The sequence below is a fragment of the Bufo bufo genome, chromosome 3, assembly GCF_905171765.1.
Source record: "Bufo bufo chromosome 3, aBufBuf1.1, whole genome shotgun sequence".
In the NCBI taxonomy this organism is placed as follows: Eukaryota; Metazoa; Chordata; class Amphibia; order Anura; family Bufonidae; genus Bufo; species Bufo bufo.
Window position 1 is genome coordinate 18,095,402 of NC_053391.1, and position 19,993 is coordinate 18,115,394.

Consider the following 19,993-nt stretch of genomic DNA (forward strand, 5'->3'; position numbering starts at 1 on the left):
TAGGGTGGGATAACAGCCTGCAAGACCTTACGACCAAAAGAAAGGTCAGAGACAGAAGAGAGGTCCAATCTATAGCGCCTATAGAAGGTTAGAGCAGAAGACCAGGTAGCCACTTTGCAAATATCGTGGATACTGAACGAACAAGGCCCCTGACTTCCTCCAATCCCTAGTAGCATCCAGGTAAGCTAGAACACATCTCCTAAAGTCTAAGCAACCAAACTCCTACTCCTTCTGGACACCTGGGATTGGTACCGAAGGACGGAAGATCCACCTCTTGAGACTTATGGAAGTTCGATACTAACTTTGGGAAGGAAAGCTGGGTCTGGTCTAAGGACAATTCTATCCTCCTGGATGGAAGTATATGGGGGATTGATGGACAAGGCCTGGATCTCCCCCATCTTTCTAGCTGACGTGATTGCTACTAAAAAAGGCACATTTAAGGGCAGGGCTGTGGAGTCGGTAGATAAATGGACCGACTCCTCAGTTTTTGGTAACTCCGACTCCTCTGTATTTAATATGCAAATGTATTTTATAGTATAAAATACATTTGCATATTAAATACAGAGGAGTCGGAGTTACCAAAAACTGAGGAGTCGGACCATTTATCTACCGACTCCACAGCTATAAAATACATTTTCATATTAAATACAGAGGAGTCGGAGTTACCAAAAACTGAGGAGTCGGACCATTTATCTACCGACTCCACAGCCCTGTTTAAGGGTCAACCTTCTGATAGAGATCTCAGAAATGGGTTCAAAAGGGTCCTTTCATCAAACTCTGCAACACTAGATTTAGGTCCCAGGGAGGAACTTGGAAAACTCTAGTCGGAATGTCCCTTGCAATTGCTTTACAAAATCTCATGATAAGAGGATGAACATCAAATCTAACGTCAAACAAAACACAAAGCCGAAATCTGGACCTTTATAGTACTAAGGGAAAGGCCCTTCTGAAGAAATTGCAAAATCCTGGGAATAGAGAGACTAGACTGTGGGACAGGATCAATTCCCAGAAAAGCAAAGAAAGCCGCCCAGGTTCTACCACAGATTCTGGTGGTTACCGGTTTCCTACTTTTAAGCAAGGTGGAAATAACGGATTCAGACAAACCCCTATGCATTAGCAGGGACCTTTCAAAAACCAGGCCGTCAAGTGAAGGCCCTTTATCGGAGGGTGGATGACTGGTCCCTGGCTTAGTAAGTGCGGGATCTCTGGTAGCACCCAAGGCTCCCTGAATGAAAGAAGCCTCAGCCACGTCAACCAAGCACAACGGGGCCAAAAAGGTGCTATCATGATGACCGAAGACCTGTCCTACCGGATCTACTTGAGAACCCTGGAGATTAACTGAAGAGGCGGGAATGCATAGAGAAGACCCTGGTCCCACGGCTGTAGAAAGGCATCCATCGCTGAAGGAAAGTCTCTCGGAAAGAGGGAAAAAAAACTATTCCACCTTCCTATTGTATCTTGTAGCAAAGAGATCCGCCGATGGTTCCCCCCCAAAGCTCTACTATCTGGGAGAAAACCCCCTTATTCAGACACCACTCTCTCCGGTCTAGTTTGTGGCGACTCCAAAAATCCGCCTGTTGGTTGTCCACTTCTCTGATATGAAGAACCGCCATCAACTCTTTTACATTTGAAGAAGTTGCACATATCGATCCGTCCCAAGGGCCTTGCAGAACTCTGCCCTGGACGTGAGCTGCCCAGCCAATTGGACTGGCATCTGTAGTTACTACTATTGGGTCCACAGTCCTCCAGGGAACCCCCCGGGCAAGGTTGACTGGATCCAACCACCATTTTAGGGAACTGCACGTCTAACTGGAAATTGAAATTTTCCTGTCCAACTCTTCTCCTACTCCTACTCTTCTCCCATTGAAGGCTCCTAGAGTGAGCCTTAGCCCACAGAACCGCCGAATTGCAGGAGGTTAGAGTTCCCAGAGCTGACATGCCCTTTCTGATAGAGATGGATGCTGAATAAGCTGACGTACCACTGACCTTACTCTCTGGAGGCAGAAGAAATTTCTGAGATGCAGAGTCCAGTAATATGCCCAGGAACTGATGAACCTTCTGAGGAACCATTCTGGACTTTTTCGCATTGATTATCCTCCCCAGAGAGTTCAGAATGCAGATCACCTGTTCCATCTGGGCGAGACAGGCCAGTTCGGACTGGGCTATGATCAGAAAATCGTCCAGATACGGCACAAACAGGGTGTCCTTTTCTCTTATATGAGCTGCCATCTCCGCTACGAGCTTTGTGAAGATCCATTGCGCCATGGAGATTCCAAAGGGTAGCACCTGGAACTGAAAATGCCTCAGACATCCCTGTATCTTCAGTGCCACTCTTAAGAATTTCTGGTGAGCTGGGTATATTGGGAGATTATAATATGCGTCCATGATGTCCAGGACCACCATATAACAGTCCTTGCATAGGGGGTCCACTACCGACTTCATTGTCTCCATTTAGAATTTTCTGTATACTAAGTTTACTCCCTTGAAATCTCCATTTTTTATTTTTTTTTACAAGAAAAATGTTGGAGTAGAACCCCATACCTTCTTCTGATGGAGGACAAGAGATAAGCGCATCTTTTAAAATAAGTTCTCTACCTCCCTTTCTACAGCCTCCTGAGCCCTCGGGCCTACCTCTGTTACAAATAAAAATTCTGGGGGAAAACACTTGAATTCCGGTCTGAATCCTTCCTGCAAGGACTGAAGAATCCAAGGACTGTTGGAAATCTTTGACCAGGCTGGGAGGAAGTCCAACAGCCTTCCTCCCACCCTGGTGTCATTGGGGGTTGTTTTTTTTTTAAAGTGCCGGAATTTCGGCCTCTGAACAAGAAACCTTTGGACTCTCTTATTCGGGCTCTTCTCTGTACCGGAGACTCTTCTATTCTGGCCAAAGGAGGGATTCTGCTTACGAAAAGAAGAGGGAAACCCTTTTTCCCCCATCTCCTGCTTTCTCAAGAATATCATCTAAGGCAGACCCAAACAAGTATTTTCCTTCACATGGAATATTACATAGTCTATTCTTAGACGCCAAGACCCCCGACCAATTCTTTAGCCAAAGGGCTCTGTGAGCCGAATTAGCCAGGGAAGATGAACGAGCAGACAATCTAACCGCATCGGCGGAAGCATCTGCCAGAAAGTCAGCTGCCTTGGCAATAACAGGGACGGATTCTAATAACTGAGCTCTAGGAGTCTTATCCCTGATCTTGTCTTCTAACTGCTTCACCCATAAGATAAGGGCCCTAGCAGTACAAGTGGCCGCTATGATTGGTTTAAGGGAAGCCCCCGCTGATTCCCATGTTTGCCTTAGGAAGCTATCTGCTCTCCTGTCCATAACGTCTTTAAGCTGCCCTAGATCATAAAAAGGCAAAGATGATCTGCGCGAAACCTTAGCAATTGACACGTCAATTTTCGGTGTGCGGTCCCAGAGTACTGAATCCACAGAGTAAAAGGGGTATTCGAATTTAACCGACGAGGGAATAAAATTACGTTTGTCCACAAAATGAGATTTTTGTGAACTCACCAGTAAAATCTCTTTCTCGCTTGATTCATTGGGGGACACAGGACAGTGGGTATAGCTTGCTGCTGCCACTAGGAGGCGACACTAGGCTGAAAACTGTTAGCTCCTCCCCTGCAGGCTATACCCCCTCCAGCCTGGGGAGAGCATTTCAGTTTGTGCTCCAGCAGTAGGAGAGACCAAATTAAAGTGAAAATCAACAGAAAACTGTACACCGTCATGAGACCGAACCAAACACAAGGTCCCAACAGGCAAAACCGGAACCCCACTTGCCTTACAACAATATGTGGGTGGGTGCTGTGTCCCCCAATGAATCAAGCGAGAAAGAGATTTTACAGGCGAGTTCACAGGACCGTGGAACGTCCTAAAGCAGTCCCCGGGGAGGGAAACAAAATTCTCCCAAACCAACTTTCTATGGAGGTCACTGAACTGCGGCCTGCAGAACCCTGCGGCCGAGAGAAGCATCCGCCGAGGCCAATGAATGCACCCGGTAAAATTTTGTAAAGGTGTGTAGAGAGAGGACCAAGTCGCTGCTTTACATAACAGACGCAGAAAGTAGACGGACGGAAACTTCACTCAGAGGTTCGAACGGCGCTGTCTGGAGTGAACCGAGAAGCAGGTTCAGGTCCCAAGAATGTAATGGGGGCAGATACGGTGTGAGCTACTCCTTGCAAGAAAGTCTTGACCGGACCTAGGACGGCTAGAGCAGCGTTTCCCAACCAGTGTGCCTCCAGCTGTTGCAAAACTACAACTCCCAGCATGCCCGCACAGCCAAAGGCTGTGCGGGCATGCTGGGAGTTGTAGTTTTGCAACAGCTGGAGGCACACTGGTTGGGAAACACTGGGCTAGAGCACGTTGGAAAAAAAATGGACAGGGCCGAGACCTGCCCTTTGAGGGAACTGAGAGCCATGCCCAGGTCCAATCCTGACTGAAGGAACGCTAGAACAGTCGGAAGGGAAAAACGCCTGGGAGGAAGAGCTCGTTCCTTGCAGAAACGCAAGAAGGATTTCCAGGTCCGGTAGTAAATCCTAGAAGAGGAAGGTTTCCTGGCCCTAATCATGGTGTCAATGACCGCATCAGAAAAACCTCTGCGTTTCAACAGAAAGGTTTCACTAGCCACGCCGTTAAACGTAGCGTATCTAAACTCTGATGGAAGACTGGGCCCTGGGAGAGTAGATCGGTTCGGAATGGCAGAGTTCACGGAGCATCTCCTAGCAGAAGAATAAGTTCTGAGTACCAAGCTCGTCGAGGCCAGTTTGGGGCGATCAGGATCGTCTTGATGCCTTACTTCCTGATTCTGCGTAGGATCCGAGGTACAAGTGGTAATGGTGGGAACACGGAAAGAAACGCGAAGCTGTCCCAAGGCGCCACGAGAGCGTCCACGCCGTGTGCTGTTGGATCCCTTGCGCGAGAGAGGAAGCACGAGAGCTTGTGATTGAACCTGGACGCCATCAAGTCCACCCTGCAGAAGTGGAGTCCAATGGACAAGGGATAGATAAATGGCCCGGAGTTCCAGTATGTTGATGGAAAGTTTGGACTCCGATGGAGCCCAAACACCCTGGACCGTCCGTGTGGCGAGAACTCCGCCCCAACCACGAAGGCTGGCATCGGTTGTGATGATCGTCCATATCACTGGAAGGAAGGATTTCCCCGCCAACAGATGCGCAGACTCTGTCCACCAAACCAAGGGCTGTACGTGTTTGGAGGGACAGCCAGATCAGGCGATCCAGAGAATCCGGGGATTTGTCCCAAGATGACAAAATGGCTCGTTGAAAACACCCCGTGTGAAATTGAGCAAAGGGAAGGCCACCATCATGCCCAGCACCCACATGCAATTGCGGAAAGACGTATTGCGGCGTTGGAGTAATATGCGTATAGATCCCTGAATGTCCACGCTCTTGTCCAATGGCAGGCGTACCACGCACGGCTGCACCCGAGTCTAGAATCATGCCCAGAAACCTGATTTGTGTGGTGGGAGATAAGGATTTCCGCCGATTGACTATCCACCGAAGCGGGACAGGGTGGTCAAAGTGATCTGAAGACTCTCCTCGCATTGGGAGACCATAGATGCTTTGATCAAGATATCGTCTAGATACGGGAGGAGAGTGATGCCCCTGCAGCGCAGGAGACCCAGGAGGGGGGCAAGCACCTTTGTGAAAACTCTCGGAGCTGTCGCTAGGCCGAATGGCAGGGCGACGAACTGGTAGTGACATGAATGAATGGCAAAACGAAGAAAACGTTGATGAGCGGGTGCGATAGGAACGTGTAAGTAGGCGTCTTGGATATCCATCGATGCCATGAGTTCCCCCCGTACCAAAGAGGCAATCACGGAGCGGAGTGACTCCAACTTGAACCGTTGAATGCGGAGGAAGAGATTCACTATCTTGAGGTCCAGCACTGGGCGAACATCACCTTCCTTTTTGGGTACTACGAAAAGGTTTGAATAGAAACCCGTAAATCTTTTGTGTAAGGGGACCGGAATTATCACGCCCCGTATGAGAAGGGACTGGACTGCTTGGAAGAAAGCAGCCGCCTGACCTGGATCCTTGGGCGGCTGGGAGAGGAAAAAACGGTTGGGTGGGATAGATTTGAGTTCTATCTTGTATTCTGATGTCACTACCTCTCGTGCCCAAGTGTCCGATATAGGAGTTCGCCACATTTCCTGAAAAAGAAGGAGACGACCCCCCACCTGTAAGGGTGGGGCCGCACCTTCATGCTGAGGGCTGTTTCCCGGAAGCGGAACAAGGCTGTTGTGCTCGCAGACGCCATGCTGACTGAGGTTTGAAGGATGGGCCTTTTCGCTGGTCCTGATTGGGTGGCCTAGATGCAAGTGGGGCCGCCAGACGAGTGCCCGCAAACCTACGAAAGGACTGATAACAGGAAGATGTGACCCTAGGACAAAAGGAACGTTTCGCCTTGGGTTGCGGTAAATGGGTGCTTTTTCCCCCTGTTGCATCCGAACTAATATCATCTAGCCGGGTACCAAAGAGTCGAGACCCGACAAAGGGAAGTCTTGAAAGAGAACATTCGGAGGATAAATCCACCGACCAGACTTTAAGCCACAGTTCTCGGAAGATAGATACCGCGAGAGCCGAGGAGCAGGCGACCATCGTCCCCGCGTCCAGAGCCGCTTCGCAGAGGTACTTTCCTGCCTGGGAAATTTGTACCGCCAAGGACTGGAGTTCCGCCGGAGGAAGATTGGTCGCAAGGTCTTGGTTCAAATGGAGGGCCCACTCCGAAACCACCTTGGCTACCCATGCCGATGCGAAGATCGGGCGTAAGGCTGAACCACTGGCTGCAAAGACCGACTTCGATAGCGAGTCAATGCGCCGATCTTCTGTGTGCTGGAGAGAGGAGCCATCGGCCCCCGGAATAGTCGTGTTCTTTGCGAGGCGAGCGACCGGTGTGTCTACCTTCGGAGGTGAGACCCATTTTTCCCAAGCCTTTGCGACAACGGAAAAATCGTCGTGTACAGGGAAGGACTTAGGGGTCTGCTTTGCACGCAAAAACAACACTCCCTGGTGGCTGGTGGAGGGGAGGTCCTCTTGAACTCCGAAAAAGTGTCCCGGATAGCTGAAATCAGACTATCTACCATAGACGCAATCTGGGAAAACTGCTCCAGGTCCATCTCCGTATCTGAATCCGCAATCTCACCATCTGAAGGTGAGGGCTGCACTGTGGGTGATTTCTCTACCAAACGACCCAGTAATGAAAGGGTGGAATGGGAGACTTTGGAGAGGTCTTCTACTGCCCGGGACAGTCACCTTGCCCGGTCAGGTTCTCCACAGCCAGAGGGGTCTTGAACTCCTGTGGGTTGTGACAATATGGATGGATGGCTCTGTGGGGCCGCCTGACATGCAGAGCATAGTGAGAGTGACTGGCCACGAGGGAATTTAACAGAACATGAAGTGCAGGCATAATAAGTGGTCCTGCAGGGTGCCTGGGGAGGGGTCTTGGCTGGGTCTGACATTGTGTGGCTTCTCTATGCTGGAGGGGGTAGCGATCTCCTACCATTAGAAGTCCCAGGTCCTGTGTCCTTGTGGCAAGGGAGCGCTGGAGAGGTCTTCCGGAGTGCCGCGTTCGGAAAATAGGTTCCGCCCCCGCGCGCGGAAATATAGGCTCCGCCCCCTGCGTGGGTCGTGTGAGGAAGAAGTCCCGGCGTTCGCATGCTAGGAGCCGCCATGAGACGGGAAGGGGTTAATATAGCGCCTCAGGAGATGCCTGGAGACTTAAGAAGTGGAGTGGGGAGGAAAAGCACTGAAGAGGGAGAGATCGGACCGCTCTCCTTGTAGTAGCATAGCCGCGATGCTGCCGACATTAACCCCCACAGTGCCGTACCGCCGCTGCCGTTGAGGATCGATGAGGACGCAGGAGGGAGATCGCTACCTAGCAGACAGGGGTGATGAGCTAAGGGAGGGAGAGAGGGGGAGTAATACTCACCTGTCTTCTGTTCGCCCTTAGATGTCATCCCAGCAGGGCCACCCAACGACCGCTGGCAAAAGGCATCAGGGGTCCGGGCAGGATAGGGCTGGTGAGCAGGTGGCCCTAATGCTGGTGGGAAGCAGGGGAGCGAGGCTGCCCTGGTCCACTTGTCTTCTTGGGGGGAGCAAGGCGGTGGGACAACCGACACCGGCCAGCCTCCCAGGGAGACAGAGACGCCATGTGAATCTGTGCCCCATGAACCTAATAAAATAAAAAATAAAATTTCCAAAAGAGCCACCCTGCTAAGCAGGGAGGTCTGCCTCCTACGACACTAAGCTAAAAACTGGAATGCTCTCTCCAGGCTGGAGGGGGTATAGCCAGCAGGGGAGGAGCTAACAGTCTTCAGCCTAGTGTCGCCTCCTAGTGGCAGCAGCAAGCTATACCCACGGTCCTGTGTCCCCCAATGATATGAGCGAGAAAAAAAAATCTATTTTTTCTGCCTTCCAACCTGTACTGATCTCACTTCCTCGGGGTCCTCAATATTCATAGTAGCTCTAACGGCTTTCAGAAGTTGATCAACGTCCTGAACGGGGAAGAACGGTCTACCACCCCTATCCTCCTCCGAGGATGAAATTTCCACACTTTCTACTAAGGTATTTTCATCCTAACTAGAAACGTCCGAGATCTTCTGACCAGAAGGGGATCTGTCTTTGCTTCTATGGGCGTCTTTTTTAGATTTAAGGGCATTACCCACTTCTTCTCTAATCAGTCTTTTCATACATTTGAACACTGAGGGGGACTCTTCCGCTATAGTGTTTTCTATGCAGGAGCGACAGAGGAGTTTAACATAGGATGGGGCAACTTAGCCTTACAAATTCCACATTCCTTATGCTTTGTCTCAGCCGACACCTTCCTGGGTTTATCCTAAAAGACAATATGCCATAATAAACCCATATGACAAGGAAGAACAACGAGGGGGGACAGAACCCCCTGCTGTACATACCTTCAAACCATACTACAGGTGCAGGGGTAGACCAGTCCTTCTGTGCCTCTCCAGCGTCCTCCATGCTGTCAGAGGTCCAACACACGCCTTGGATCTGGTCCTTCACGACAAGGATCCGCAGGCGGCTCTAGCTGGACTTAATGCGGCCGGAAATTGGACGAAGTATCGCGAGATCTTGCTTCCTGCTCCCGTGGTCTCGCGATACTACGGACGGGAGGTGCTATCTTCGCAACACCTGCGCTCCCGTCCTCTTGTCCGACCGTCCCCGCTAATTGCGTTAGGCAGGGAAAAAAACTGAATTTCTCAGGAGGCTTCCAGGTATGCCACCCCCTTTCCACAGTCTTCAGGGAGCGCGTAGCGGGGGAACTCACCTGGCACGCTCCCCAGCCCAGCCGGTGAGTTAACTTGGAGAGAAACAACTCAGCAGACGCTTGTAGGAATCCTATCCCAGGACAGGAAAACCACTGAGGAATGGAGAGGCCCTTCCTTCTTAAATATCTGTGGGTTTCCTGTCCTGGGCGGAGGATCCTCTCTCCTGGTGCTGTCATAGGACGAAGGGAAAATAAGCTATATCGTATAAGAACAATAATTAAAAGGGGCTGTCCGACAACAGCCCCCATCGTCCAGACCTGTGCTTCTGAACATAAGGCAGACTCCACTGCCTGCGGTCCTGAGGCTTCCACTCCCCACAGGACCAGCGGAAATAGCGCAGAGGTGCGCACTGTCTAATAATATAGCTAGGATTTAAAATACAGCCAAAAACTAACCCGCTTCAGAGATCGTTCTTACCTTCACGGCTCTTGCTGTACCGGTCTTGCCCTCTCTGTTCTCCTTCAACCTGATAATTAAACCTTAGCCCCTGAAAGAGAGTCCTGTCATCAGTCATGGCCCCGCGTGCACACACATACTGTATATAACCCTGCACACACAGTATATAAACCTGCACATACAGTCACGTGGCCTAGGAGCAGCTCAGCCCCATTGAAATGAATGGGCCTGAGCTGCAATACCAAAATATGCGATGATGGACCACCCAGCTTTCCTAGGAGCAGAAGCGAGATTCCTACTAGGACTTGGTAAGAGACACAAAGAATGATATTTCATTTTATTAAGACTAATTGGATAATGTGGATGAAATTATACCATCTAGATTGGGGAATAAATAAACAAAAAATTTGATTAACTTCATTATTGAGATGTAGCCTAAGGATATTGTGAGGCTTCATTCAACCTGCAGAATAATCAAGACTCGTAATTTATCAGAGCATTAAATGATTGCCTATATATTGTATATGGATAGTGATATTCTTCGCCAAGCTAAGTAATGGATTCCCACAGGAAAGACTTGTTTCAAGTCCTTCACATTCAAGATCCTAGATCCCTGTTATTTGTCTTAATATTCTTACCAAAGTCACATGTGTGAAAATAGTCCAGGATGGGGCGGAAGGATACAGTTGTCTCTTCTAAGTTATATCCTTGGATGGATTTGCCCATCTGGAAGTCATGTGATGTGTAGTTGGTTAGAGGGGTGGAATGTATTTAGCATTCTATATTGAGGTCTAGGATTAGACATGCCCGTCCTGATATCATGAGGTTCTCTCTGAACAGAAGTGATGTACACTGCTCAAAAAAATAAAGGGAACACTTAAACAACACAATGTAACTCCAAGTCAATCACACTTCTGTGAAATCAAACTGTCCACTTAGGAAGCAACACTGAGTGACAATCAATTTCACTTGCTGTTGTGCAAATGGGATAGACAACAGGTGGAAATTATATGCAATTAGCAAGACACCCCCAATAAAGGAGTGGTTCTGCAGGTGGTGACCACAGACCACTTCTCAGTTCCTATGCTTCCTGGCTGATGTTTTGGTCACTTTTGAATGCTGGCGGTGCTTTCACTCTAGTGGTAGCATGAGACGGAGTCTACAACCCACACAAGTGGCTCAGATAGTGCAGCTTATCCAGGATAGCACATCAATGCGAGCTGTGGCAGGTAGGTTTGCTGTGTCTGTCAGCGTAGTGTCCAGAGCATGGAGGCGCTACCAGGAGACAGGCCAGTACATCAGGAGACGCGGAGGAGGCCATAGGAGGGCAACAACCCAGCAGCAGGACCGCTACCTCCACCTTTGTGCAAGGAGGAACAGGAGGAGCACTGCCAGAGCCCTGCAAAATGACCTCCAGCAGGCCACAAATGTGCATGTGTCTGCTCAAACGGTCAGAAACAGACTCCATGAGGGTGATATGAGGGCCCGACGTCCACAGGTGGGGGTTGTGCTTACAGCCCAACACTGTGCAGGACGTTTGGCATTTGCCAGAGAACACCAAGATTGGCAAATTCGCCACTGGCGCCCTGTGCTCTTCACAGATGAAAGCAGGTTCACACTGAGCACATGTGACAGACGTGACAGAGTCTGGAGACGCCGTGGAGAACGTTCTGCTGCCTGCAACATCCTCCAGCATGACCGGTTTGGCATTGGGTCAGTAATGGTGTGGGGTGGCATATCTTTGGAGGGCCGCACAGCCCTCCATGTGCTCGCCAGAGGTAGCCTGACTGCCATTAGGTACCGAGATGAGATCCTCAGACCCCTTGTGAGACCATATGCTGGTGCGGTTGGCCCTGGGTTCCTCCTAATGCAAGACAATGCTAGACCTCATGTGGCTGGAGTGTGTCAGCACATCTGGGACATCATGTCTCGCTCTACCCACCAACGTCACGTTGCACCACAGACTGTCCAGGAGTTGGCAGATGCTTTAGTCCAGGTCTGGGAGGAGATCCCTCAGGAGACCGTCTGCCACCTCATCAGGAGCATGCACAGGCGTTGTAGGGAGGTCATACAGGCACGTGGAGGCCACACACACTACTGAGCCTCATTTTGACTTGTTCTAAGGACATTACATCAAAGTTGGATCAGCCTGTAGTGTGTTTTTCCACTTTAATTTTGAGTGTGACTCCAAATCCAGACCTCCATGGGTTGAAAAATTTGATTTCCATTTTTTAATTTTTGTGTGATTTTGTTGTCAGCACATTCAACTATGTAAAGAACAAAGTATTTCAGAAGAATATTTAATTAACTCAGATCTAGGATGTGTTATTTTTGTGTTCCCTTTATTTTTTTGAGCAGTGTATATAACTTATGTCCCTACTTTGATATCCTAACCTATAACAGCTTGGTTATAATGTGACGAGTTATTTCCACTCAGATGTATTGTTAAGCTTGTAATGCTTTATATCAACGCTGAATAACGAGATTTTTGTATAACTTACCAGTAAAATCTCTTTCTCGCTCTTCCTTGGGGGACACAGGAAACCTTGGGTATAGCTCATCTCCATAGGAGGCGTGACACTAAGTGAAAGACTGTTAAGCCCCTCCTCCAGCAGCTATACCCTCAGCCTGGAGCGAGCGACTACCAGTTATGTGCCCAAGTAGTTAAAACAAAGGCAAGGATCGACCAAATTAACACCAACAAGTCAAAAACTCCCGTCAGGGCAACCAAAACAATGGGTGGGTGCTGTGTCCCCCAAGGAAGAGCGAGAAAGAGATTTTACTGGTAAAGTTATACAAAAATCTCGTTTTCTCGCCCAATTCCTTGGGGGACACAGGAAACCTTGGGACGTTCAAAAGCAGTCCACAAATAGGGAGGGACCACAACCCAAGATGAATTAAACCACCGCAGGTATCAAGAAACCGCTGCCTGCAAGACCAGGCGGCCCAAAGCAGCATCCGCCGATGCATAAGTGTTCACCTTGTAGAACTTGGTGAAAGTGTGCAAAGAAGACCAGGTGGCCGCCTTACACAATTGTTCAGCCGAAGCTCGATTCCGCTGAGCCCAGGAAGCCCCGACCGCTCTGGTAGAATGAGCGGTAACACCAAAGGGCGGTTCCCTGCCCTTAGCACGGTAAGCCTCAGCAATAGCCATCTTGATGAAGCGGGCAATAACCACTTTAGATGCCGCCAGCCCCCTGCGCGGACCCTCCGGAACCACAAATAGAGAATCCGAGCGCCGAAAGGGTCTAGTTACATCCAAGTAGATCCTCAGAGCCCTAACAACATCCAGACGGTGAAGATCCCGTTCCCGAGGATGAGACGGGGACGGGCACAGAGAAGGAAGGACAATATCTTCATTCAGGTGAAAAGCGGACACCACCTTCGGAAGGAAGTCCGGAACCGGGCGGAGAACCACCTTGTCCTGGTGAAAAACCAAGAGGGGTTCTACGCAAGAAAGTGCCGCCAATTCAGACACACGCCGAAGAGACGTGATGGCAACGAGGAAAAAAACTTTGCAAGACAACAAGCGAAGGGAAACCCTGCGCAAAGGCTCGAAAGGAGAAGATTGGAGAGCCGTCAGCACAACATTAAGATCCCAAGATGGAACGGGAGCGCGATACGGGGGAACATAGTGAGCAACCCCCTGAAGAAAAGTCTTAACTGGACCGAGCGGAGCCAGAGGTCGCTGAAAAAGGATCGAAAGCGCTGAGATCTGACCCTTTAGGGTACTGAGACCTAAACCCAAGTCCAGACCAGACTGCAAGAAGGATAAAATCGTGGGGAGAGAAAACCGAAGGGGATGAACATCTAAGGTCTCGCAGAAATTCAAATAGGCCCGCCAGGTTCGGTAATAAATCCTGGACGATGCCGGTATACGCGCACGAATCATGGTACGGACCACGTCAGCAGAAAACCCCCGCCGCGTTAGGACCGCGGTTTCAATAGCCACGCCGCTAAACGTAGCGACCCTAAATGCTGGTGGAAGATCGGCCCTTGAGAGAGGAGGTCTTCTCTTAGAGGCAGAGGCAAGGGGGCGTCTGCCAGGAGCAACATAAGGTCGGCGTACCAAGGACGACGAGGCCAATCCGGGGCTATTAGGATCGCAGGCGTGCCCTCCGCCGCGATCTTCCGAAGGACTCGTGGAAGAAGAGGCAGGGGCGGAAAAACGTAGAGGAGAGAGAACTCCGTCCAGGGAAGGACGAGCGCGTCCGCGCCGTAAGCGTCCGGATCCTTGGTTCTGGCCATGAAGGTGGGAAGTTTGTGGTTGAATCTGGAGGCCATGAGATCCACGTCCGGACGACCCCAACAAAGGCAAAGAGACTCGAAGACGTCGGGGTGCAGAGACCACTCGCCCGGGTCGATCGTCGTCCGGCTGAGGAAATCCGCCGCCCAATTGTCCACCCCCGGGATGTAAATGGCCGAAATGGCTGGAACATGAATTTCCGCCCAGCGAAGGATTAGAGACACCTCCCTCATCGCCGCCGCGCTGCGAGTGCCCCCCTGATGATTTATGTATGCCACAGCCGTGGCATTGTCTGATTGGACACGAACAGGGAGACCCTGAAGCAGCGAAGTCCAATGCCGGAGTGAAAGGAGAACCGCCCTCAGCTCCAGAACGTTGATCGGCAGTTTGGACTCCGATGGAGACCAAGTGCCTTGTACGGACCGAGGAGGAAACACCCCCCCCAACCCCGCAGACTGGCATCGGTGGTAATCACCAACCAAGTTATCGGCAGGAAGGACTTCCCTTGGAGAGGGGTCCGTAACCACCAGAGGAGAGAGGAGCGAACCTGGGGGGGGAAGGGGAAAGTGCTGATCCAGACTTTCCTGGGACTTGTCCCATGCGGACAGAATGGCAGTCTGAAAGGTGCGGGAGTGATACTGCGCGTAGGGGATTGCTTCGAAACAGGACACCATCTGCCCCAAGACCCGCATGCTGAACCGGAAGGAAGGATGGCGGTGGGTCAGAAGGCTCCGAACCGACCGATGAAGGAGCTGGCGCTTCTCTGACGGAAGCCGAACCTCCGCTGCATCTGTATCCAGCAGCATCCCCAGAAAGATCAATTGCCTGGATGGAACAAGAGCGGATTTGGGAAGATTGATAATCCAACCGAACCGGCGTAAGGTTTGTAGCGAGAGGTCCACACTGGCGGATGTCAGTGACAGAGAGGGTGCCTTGATAAGGAGATCGTCCAAATATGGAAGAAGAAAAACTCCCCTGGAACGAAGTAAGGCGAGGACAGGGGCAAGGACCTTTGTGAAAACGCGAGGGGCCGTCGCCAGCCCGAAGGGGAGAGCAACGAACTGGTACTGGTCGGACCCCACTGCAAAGCGCAGAAAGCACTGATGACACCGAGCGATTGGAATATGAAGGTAGGCGTCCTGGATGTCGATAGAGGCCAGGAACTCCCCTTTTTCCAGAGAGGCCACCACCGACCTGAGAGACTCCATCCGGAATCGCTGAAGACGAAGAAAACGGTTTAACCGTTTTAGATCCAGAATGGGACGAACCGAGCCTTCTTTTTTGGGGACCACAAAAAGGTTCGAATAGAACCCCTTGAATCTTTCTTCCATGGGAACCGAAGCGATGACCCCTTTGTCCAGAAGGGTGCGAGTGGCAGTAAAGAAATCGGCCGCCCCTTGGGGATCCCGGGGAACCCGGGAGCGAAAGAACCGAACTGGGGGGAGGGACGTAAACTCGAGTTTGTACCCGGAAGACACAACTTCGAGAGCCCAGGCGTCGGAGACGTGCGCCTGCCAGAAGTCCCTGAACAGGAAGAGACGTCCCCCCACCCGGGCGGGTGGGGGCGCACCTTCAGGTAGTGTTCTGCTTGGTCGCGGGAGGGCGAGCAGGCTGTGACTTGCGCCAGGAGGGCTGGGTCCGAAAAAAAGGTTTCTTACGTCTGTCTTGGACAGAGCTAGGGGATGGACCTGAAGAGGTGCGAGGTGCGGGAGCCCTGCGGGAAGACCTGAAGCGAGAAAAAGTGGGACGGCCTCGAGTGGTGGTCCTAGTCCTAGATTGAGGAAGATGCGTACTCTTCCCCCCCGTGGCTTCGGATATGATTTCATCCAAGCGGGTCCCGAACAATCGAGAACCAGTAAAGGGAAGGCCAGTAAGAGACCGCTTTGACGTGGAGTCCGCCGTCCAAACCTTTAACCAAAGCTCCCTCCTGGCCGAAACGGCCAGGGCAGACGAATGGGCTATGAGAGCCCCCGCATCAAGGGATGCTTCACAGACGAATTTGCCGGCTTGAACGATAAGTTGGGCTAGAGCACGGAGGTCCTGAATAGGGACGTCGGATTCAAGCTCCTGATCCAGCTGAGAAGCCCACTCTGAAACCGCTTTTCCAGCCCAAGCGGAAGCAAAGACCGGCCGGAGGGCGGAACCGGAGGCTGCAAAGATACCTTTGGTAATGGCCTCTATACGGCGATCCTCAGTGGATTGTAAGGAAGAGCCATCAGCAACGGGAATAGCCGTGCTTTTTGCCAAACGGGCCACCGGGGGGTCGACTTTGGGTGGTGACGCCCAGTTTGTAATGCAATCCGCCGGGAATGGATAACAGATATCCAACTTCTTAGGCGGGGTAAAACGGGCATCAGGGCGGGCCCAGGCCTTGGAAACCACCGACGAGAAGTCAGTGTGGAGGGGAAAAACTGCAGACGTCTGTTTTTGGCGAAAAAAGGAAACACTGTTTTTTTCAGAATTAGGAGGATCATCGTGAATCTTAAAGGTATCACGAATATTGTTAATAAGATGGCCCACAGCAGAAGCCAGTTTTGAAGGCAAGGCCGAGTCCATATCACAATCTGAATCAACTAGTTCCCCTTCAGAGGGCATATCCTGTATCGAGGAAGGGCCCGACTGAGAGCGCACCCTTGGGGGTGATACTGAAGCATCCGAGGATGATAGGCGCTCTGCCCTAGACCGCTTCTGGGGTTGACGGGCTCTGGAGGTGTCGCCTGGAGAGAGGGACTCAGACTGGTCAGCTAAGATAGCGGACCCGGAGGGCCCAGCAGGGGAAATATCCGGCTGCGATAAGGGCAATACCTCTGCAAGGCGGCCCACAACGTTAGAGAGGCTGACCACAGCCTGGGAAAGGGACCTAGCCCAGTCAGGGGGATCCAATAGGCCAGGGGGTGACACAACAGATGGCGGACCCTGTAATAGGGCTTTGCAAGCCGAGCAATGCGGGTCAGGCTGCCCTTGAGGGAGGGGCGCCTTACATGCGGTGCAGGTGTGATACCAAGGACCGGCCGGCGCTGAGGGGTCAGACATGTTGGCTGAAGTAATATAAAAGCGTCCAGGCCAGAGGGCTGCAGAGCTAGAAAGGGTCAACAGTCCTACTAGATCACAGTGGGAGCGGACGACAACAGCAGCGACAACAGCAGCGGCAACAGCAGAGGTAAAACCTGAGGTAAAACCTGAGGTAAAAACGATCCGTCCTGAGAGCAGGCACGAAGAGGAGGCGGGGCCAGCGAGGAGCGGGAAGAAAGACGTCCGCCCCCCCGACTGAATGTCTAACATGTACAGGAGAAGCGGAACGAAGCTCCGCCCCCCGCCGGAACTTTCGCGCGCGCGATTCAAACAAATATGCCGCCGAGAAAATATTGCCCCCCGACCACCTCCTTATACACCGGCGGCGAATGACACACCGGTAACCGGCAAGAGAAGTCAGCCGGCAGCTGAACACAGCGGCAGCACTGGCCGAGATAACAAAAGGCGGCCCCACAAGGCCGCAGCACCTGAGGTAAACTTGCAGTAAACCCTCCCCCACGAGCACCGCTACGTCCTGCTCCACACACAAGGGGGGGGGAAGCCGACAGTAAGCCTTGTAATGTGACAAGGCTAGGCAGAGGCAACACAGAAGTTAAAACCCTAACGGGGGGGGGGGGGGGGGGGGTTGGAACGGCTGCATAGCCACCTCACCAGTCGACATTTTCACCCTCAGTTCATCCAGCAGGGACGCCCCTTCAGCCACTGGCACCGAAGTGGCAGGAAGCTGGAGAGGGGCTTGCAGGCGGGCGACCCTTGTGCTGGCGGGATGCAGGGGAGCTGGGCTGCCCTGGTCCTCCTTTTCTTCTGTGGGGGGGGCAGCAGTGCGGATAACCGGCACTGGCGCAGCTCAACCCCGGGAAAATAGAGAGGTCTTTGCGACTCTGTTGTCCCTGTTGAAAAAAGGAAAAAAGTTGAAAATAATAAAAAGAGAAAAAATAAAATCTTTAGCAAAGACAGCTCTGCAGTGCAGAGAGTGTCTTGCCTCCTTGACACTAAGCAAAAAACTGGTAGTCGCTCGCTCCAGGCTGAGGGTATAGCTGCTGGAGGAGGGGCTTAACAGTCTTTCACTTAGTGTCACGCCTCCTATGGAGATGAGCTATACCCAAGGTTTCCTGTGTCCCCCAAGGAATTGGGCGAGAAATATTCATTTGCATGTATCATTGTGTTTATCTACTAAGGCTACTTTCACACCTGCGTTTAGGTGCGGATCCGTCTGGTATCTGCACAGACGGATCCGCACCTATAATGCAAACGCTTGTATCTGTTCAGAACGGATCCGTTTTTTTGTGTGTTTATGATAATGTAAACGGATCCGTTTTGACTTACATTGAAAGTCAATGGGAGGCGGATCCGTTTTCAACTGCACCATATTGTGTCAGTGAAAACGGATCCGCCCCCATTGACTTACATTGTAAGTCAGGACGGATCCGTTTGGCTTAGTTTCGTCAGACGGACATCAAAACGCTGCAAGCAGCCTCCAGAGCGGAATGGAGGCTGAATGGAGGCAAACTGATGCATTCTGAACGGATCCTTATCTATTCAGAATGCATTGGGGCTAAACTGATCAGTTTTGGACCGCTGGTGAGAGCCCTGAAACGGATCTCACAGGCGGACCCAGAAACGGCAGTGTGAAAGTAGCCTTATATATGTTTATAACCGTGTAACCAATAAATCTGCTTATTTTTATAATCATTAACGTCAAAAGAACTTCTTATCTGAGGAAATAGTGAAATAGTCGGACTCAGATGTGAATTGTATCGATTAGTTTGTCTACAATTCACCAGGTCATGATTTCAAGAATTTATGACAAATTTTCTTTTTCATGGTTAATTATTTTATGACCATAATTAATAATGATTCATTGAATAACTACACCCCGACAGCACATACACATGTATATACGGTAAATAACCACGCACACACGGGTATACGATCTGTAACGCCGCACATACACATGTATATACGATCTGTAACGCCGCACATACACATGTATATACGGTAAATAACCACGCACACACGGGTATACGATCTGTAACGCCGCACATACACATGTATATACGATCTGTAACGCCGCACATACACATGTATATACGATCTGTAACGCCGCACATACACATGTATATACGATCTGTAACGCCGCACATACACATGTATATACGATCTGTAACGTCGCACATACACATGTATATACGATCTGTAACTCCGCACATACACATGTATATACGATCTGTAACGCCGCACATACACATGTATATACGATCTGTAACGCCGCACATACACATGTATATACGATCTGTAACGCCGCACATACACATGTATATACGATCTGTAACGCCGCACATACACATGTATATACGATCTGTAACGCCGCACATACACATGTATATACGATCTGTAACGTCGCACATACACATGTATATACGATCTGTAACGCCGCACATACACATGTATATACGATCTGTAACGTCGCACATACACATGTATATACGATCTGTAACGCCGCACATACACATGTATATACGATCTGTAACGCCGCACATACACATGTATATACGATCTGTAACGCCGCACATACACATGTATATACGATCTGTAACTCCGCACATACACATGTATATACGATCTGTAACTCCGCACATACACATGTATGCGGTGTAGACTGGCAGGTGACTCCCGACCACTGAGGCGGCTGTAGACGCACACAGACCGCATGCCGCGGCTGTGTCCGCAGCAGGCAGGGCGCGCTCACCTTTTCATTATCAGCGCTTGGTCTCGGAGGTTCAAGGTCGCGGCTCTTCCACTCTTTGGCCTTTTCTGCATATTTTTGCCTTTCTTGAAACGAAAGCAACTAGAAAAAAATGTGCAAATTTCCATCAATAAAGATCAGAATCAAGAAAAGTCAACTAATATTCAACAGGAACTCAGAAAAAACTTCAGCGAGATCTTATTACGGGGAAAAGCAACTGCGGACGGCATCCTGTGATGGGGGATCTGTGGATGACACTGATAT

The 19,993-nt window shown here is 50.7% G+C and overlaps 1 protein-coding gene across 1 annotated transcript in view; it reads right to left on the reverse strand.

The window, feature by feature from the left end:
- Positions 1-19,993, reverse strand: part of MAEL (maelstrom spermatogenic transposon silencer) — a 73,352-nt gene that overhangs the window by 40,387 nt on the left and 12,972 nt on the right. Inside the window, exons 2-3 of the mRNA XM_040421740.1 lie at positions 19,733-19,831; positions 9,726-9,795 (exon numbers count right to left, since the gene is read on the reverse strand). Coding sequence (XP_040277674.1) covers positions 9,726-9,795; positions 19,733-19,831 — 169 coding nt within the window. The remainder of the gene's footprint in view (positions 1-9,725; positions 9,796-19,732; positions 19,832-19,993) is intronic.